This window comes from Triticum aestivum, chromosome 1B (genome assembly GCF_018294505.1).
Source record: "Triticum aestivum cultivar Chinese Spring chromosome 1B, IWGSC CS RefSeq v2.1, whole genome shotgun sequence".
In the NCBI taxonomy this organism is placed as follows: domain Eukaryota; kingdom Viridiplantae; phylum Streptophyta; class Magnoliopsida; order Poales; family Poaceae; genus Triticum; species Triticum aestivum.
This window is the reverse complement of record NC_057795.1, coordinates 226,866,236-226,870,359: the sequence shown is the minus strand read 5'-3', so window position 1 is coordinate 226,870,359 and position 4,124 is coordinate 226,866,236. Positions and strand designations below refer to the sequence as shown.

The 4,124-nt window shown below is 44.0% G+C and overlaps 1 protein-coding gene across 3 annotated transcripts; it reads right to left on the bottom strand.

Moving 5' to 3' along the window:
• Positions 1-326: 326 nt before the first annotated feature.
• On the bottom strand, positions 327-3,613 carry LOC123117067 (uncharacterized). Of its 3 annotated transcripts, XR_006457281.1 has the most exons (4): positions 3,008-3,613; positions 1,455-1,971; positions 1,202-1,312; positions 327-1,000 (listed from the first exon to the last, which is right to left on the bottom strand). XR_006457281.1 is itself a non-coding variant. In XM_044537918.1 (2 exons), exons 1-2 carry the CDS (start codon positions 3,604-3,606, stop codon positions 1,704-1,706), a joined length of 867 nt encoding a protein of 288 aa, XP_044393853.1. In that variant the 5' UTR covers positions 3,607-3,613; the 3' UTR covers positions 327-1,703. The 3 variants fall into 3 exon arrangements, 1 of the variants encoding a protein (XP_044393853.1); XR_006457276.1 differs by having other exon boundaries at positions 1,202-1,971; XM_044537918.1 differs by having other exon boundaries at positions 327-1,971.
• Between the last annotated feature and the right edge of the window lie 511 nt (positions 3,614-4,124).

Here is a 4,124-nt window from a genome sequence, read left to right as displayed (position 1 = left end):
TTATTGTATTACTGAAATCATCGAAATATGCTATTTCTATGTAGAAAAATACGTGTAGATCACTAAGTGACCTAAACACTCTCATATTTCTTTACAAAGGGAGTACTACTGAAACGACAAAGTGAGTTGCTCGAATTTACATTGATCTTCAATACTGGACCTCATGTTTGCTATGTTTCAACAGCTTTTTTCACCTTCAAAGTTGCCCCCTTTTTTCATGGAAGTTACTACGCATTGGTAACAAAAGTTGCTACACGGCAACTTGATATCAACATAGTTAACTTCAGTAACGATGATTAGAGCTTGACGATACAAAACTAACGATGAACTTCAATGAAAATGGAATATGAAAGGCCCTAATGGTTTAGTCTGTAAATCAGTTTGTAATATCTTCCTTTTTCCCATCCACACATGCACACATGCAATGTCATACTCTAATCACATGGCCAGTAATACCGTTCTCATTTTTTAGATGAACAATTGCGTCAGTTCCTTAGTCACGTCGTAGTTCCAGGCCATCCAATGTCTGCCGATATCCACATCCTGTCCTCTATCTCAGAGCATTTGATATAAGCTTAAGCATGACATTCATGTGTTGCTGCTACTTCATAAGTAACTATTCATGCAACGAAGATACTACGAAATTTGATTGCAGTACCAGGCAACTATCCTTTGTATGTACAGCTCCTCCCTTGCATCAATATCAGCAATGCAGCGACATCTCATACTGCTTGCAGGGTCCTCTATGTGGACCATCTTTCGTACAATGCAACCATTCCAACTAAATCAGGCAAAAGTAAACATCAACATGTACATGCCCTCTCCTCATCCATGTCATAAGCATCAACATGTACATGCTATTCTCTCCTCATAGTACCTTATTTGAATGGCTCCTTCAGGATTGGCACAAAACCACCGTCCCCATAGCATCCTTGGCACAAAGCAACAATCTCAATCCTTTCTGGAGAAGTATGTGCCGTAAACAAGGTGAAGATTTCATCTGGAAAAATAGGAACGATGTATACTTCACAAGGTGGACATTTACCAATAACATATCTAAAGAAACACCAAGCTGAATAACAGGACAGCCATCACACGGTATACATTACGAAGCTGAAAAAAGCATATTATTTACTTCAAAAGAGGCACTCAGTTTAAAACCAATTCAGGACGTGAAACCTGAACACGCTTCACAACTCACCATGTTCTTCAAAATCGGCAGTTGGCAATGAACCGACCCAGTATATCTAACTCAGGCCTTCATTTAGGATAAATTACCATCAGAAGATGAATAAAATTAACCATGGCAGTCCTGCAGCATGTTCAGCAAGTCATCAGAAGCATTTTGATACATAAATGCTCTCCTGACATGTGTGCATTTTGATACTTGACATGTGTGCAAGTCATCAGAAGCATTTTGATACATAAATGCTCTCCTGACATGTGTGCTCAACCTTGATACTTGACACTCCACCACTAGCTCGTTGGATAAACTCTTCATATGAAATTTGCTGTTAACTGACAACCATCAGGGTCATGTTGTCATCCAGTCATGCACAGCTGCAGGCCACATATATTTTCAATATTCCATATCTTTCAAGGAAGAGTGCAGTAACCCGCAGGGTTAGTTATCAACACTCGGTAAACCTCAGGATGCCTGACATTTTCCTACAGTTTATGTAACAAATGAGATCTCAGGGAGCTCAGCCAACTTTCCCATCTTTGGGGCATTTCTTCCCTGCTGCAACACTTCGGGATTCTCTCCTCCTGGCCTGGATCTGACGGACACATTCAGCAACTAAGACACTAAAATCTGGGGAGATCTGGCCAGTAGGGGGTGGATTAAATCCAACTTTCTTATAAGCCTGTGATATGTTCTTCTGAGATCTTTGCAAGTGAACATTGCAGAGGGAGGGAACTGAAGCTTTTAGGATGGGCCTGCTGCAAGTAATTTGCCCAATCTGTGCACCACTGAAACATTATCAAGAACCTAGTTAGCATTGCTACTGTAGATTTCAGTAAATAGAAAGAGGCCTAGAGAAGTGATGACTCGTTCTCAAACATAATTAAGTACATTGGTGGCAGCAAAAATTACAGAACACTTGAATTGCTGTACTTTGATATAGGAGTATAGTTTAAATATGGTCCTAAAGAATAAGCAAATCATACTAATCGCAAACCTAGGTAATCCCACAACTCAAAGCATAAACATTTCTGTTTTCAGATGACAAAATGAGAAGCTCAAATCTACACAGCAAATTGGTAAAAACTCAAAGAATACCTCGGTTCAAAGTCTCATCCAAGGTACATCAGTGCACAAACAAGACATGAGATCAAGCATTGCGGCAAAACCCTAATTCGGGGTACAATTATTTATGTTTAGAGCAGATTGGGGATTTTTTTTGCTACAAGAACCTATAGTAGATAGAACGGCACACTAATTGACAACTAGTACGCTACACGTGCCTCACACGTGAGAGTTTAGATAACCAAAGTACTGAGAGCATATTGATATAAGATATTATAATAGGCTAAGGTGTATATTCAGAGCCACATTTGCATTAAGTATAAGATGTAGATTTGTTTCCTGTCATTCATCTCACTGAAAATAGAATTATAGCCATAGAATACTCTATGACTGTGATATATACTACGGAAAACTCAAGTTTAATGTATAAGAATAGCTAAGTACTCTATCTGGAAAGATAAATGTATTTTAGGAATATATCAGCCTTAGTCTTGACCCAAAACAAAAATCGTAGTGTTATTCGTACACTATACAGTTGTATAGAGGTTAGAAATGCCACCTGCATACTAGTATGTCATTCTTCAAATAAAACTACTGATCCAATCCAATCACACCAGAAAGAGAGACAGCCAATCAAACAACTCCAAAGAGACATCCCTAGATGGCTAGATCCAGAAGAAACACCACGACCGAAACAGGAACTCTAACCAGATCAAGGTTCCAAGTTTTACTCTGTATTATGGGCATTAAGAGGTTCACCTCTTGATGATTTGACCACATCCCTTGTACAGGGCCTGATTGGGATCGGATAGGATGTGGGAGTGGCAGTACTTGGCCATAGGCATCGCCCGCACCTTGCAGCCCGTGAACCCACACTTCTTCCTCCTCGGCACCGCCGCCGGCCCAGGCTTCGCCTCCGAGCACGCGGCCGACGGGGGCTGCTCGGCCTCGAGCGGACTGCGGCCGAGCTCCCAGACGTACTGCCGGTGCCGCGCGCGCACCTCCTCTGCCATCGCCCAGTACAGCCGTCGGTACACGCCAACGAGCCGCGCCGTGCGTCGGCGCCTCCTGCGTAGCACCTCCTCCCGCGTGAGCGCCTCCGCCGTGGCCTCCATCTCCGGCGACGGCGGGCCGCTGGGGGAGCTAGGGTTTCGGGCCGCCGTCGCCGCCGCCTCGGCCTCCACCTTGGGTACTGGCGCCGTCGCCTCCGGGCTCGTCGTGGCGGCCGGCCGGTAAGAGGAGGTCATGGCGTGCCGAGATTCTGATTTGGGGGAAAGCGGAGGAGTTCGGCTAGGGGCAGGAAGGGAGGACCGGATGGCTCGGCCGACGGAAGATGGGGAAGTAGAGTCGAGCCGCATGGAGGCTGGGTGTTTTTTTAGGGGGCTGGGTGTTTAACCGTTTGTTCCACGTGAGGGGCGTTTTTGGTTAAGTGCATGGATTTTGGTGTGGACGGTAAATATTTATTTGGCGTACACTTGACGGCACTATTTCGTGTCGTGTTAACTTAGCTAATAGACATGTGAAAGTCTCGCCTAAGTGTCCTGCCTGCTCATCTGGGCCAGAAGACACAAAACATTTGTTGTTTCTATGTGACAGAGCAAAAGAAGTCTGGAGAAGACTAGGGATGGACGATATTATCGACAGAGCTTGTAAAATAGACTATGCGGGTGAGGCAATCTTAAAATATTTACTTTCATTACCAGATCAGGAACTATGTATTATGGGCACTCGTAATGTGCGTGACATGATTGCCATATCAACCTGGTACTTGTGGTGGGAAAGGCGCAAATTGGTACACAATGAGACTACTCAGAATGCACAACAGATATCCATGGGGATACGCGCTCTCGCTGCCAATTTTGTTAATGCCTCCTCG

Bases quoted from the DNA above. Each gene is read 5' to 3' on its own strand.
- LOC123117067 (XM_044537918.1), bottom strand. From the start codon at position 3,606: ATGCGGCTCGACTCTACTTCCCCATCTTCCGTCGGCCGAGCCATCCGG. The intron at 1,972-3,007 runs GTGAACCTCTTA...ATAATGTTTCAG, and splicing joins TGTGGTCAAATCATCAAGAG to TGGTGCACAGATTGGGCAAA.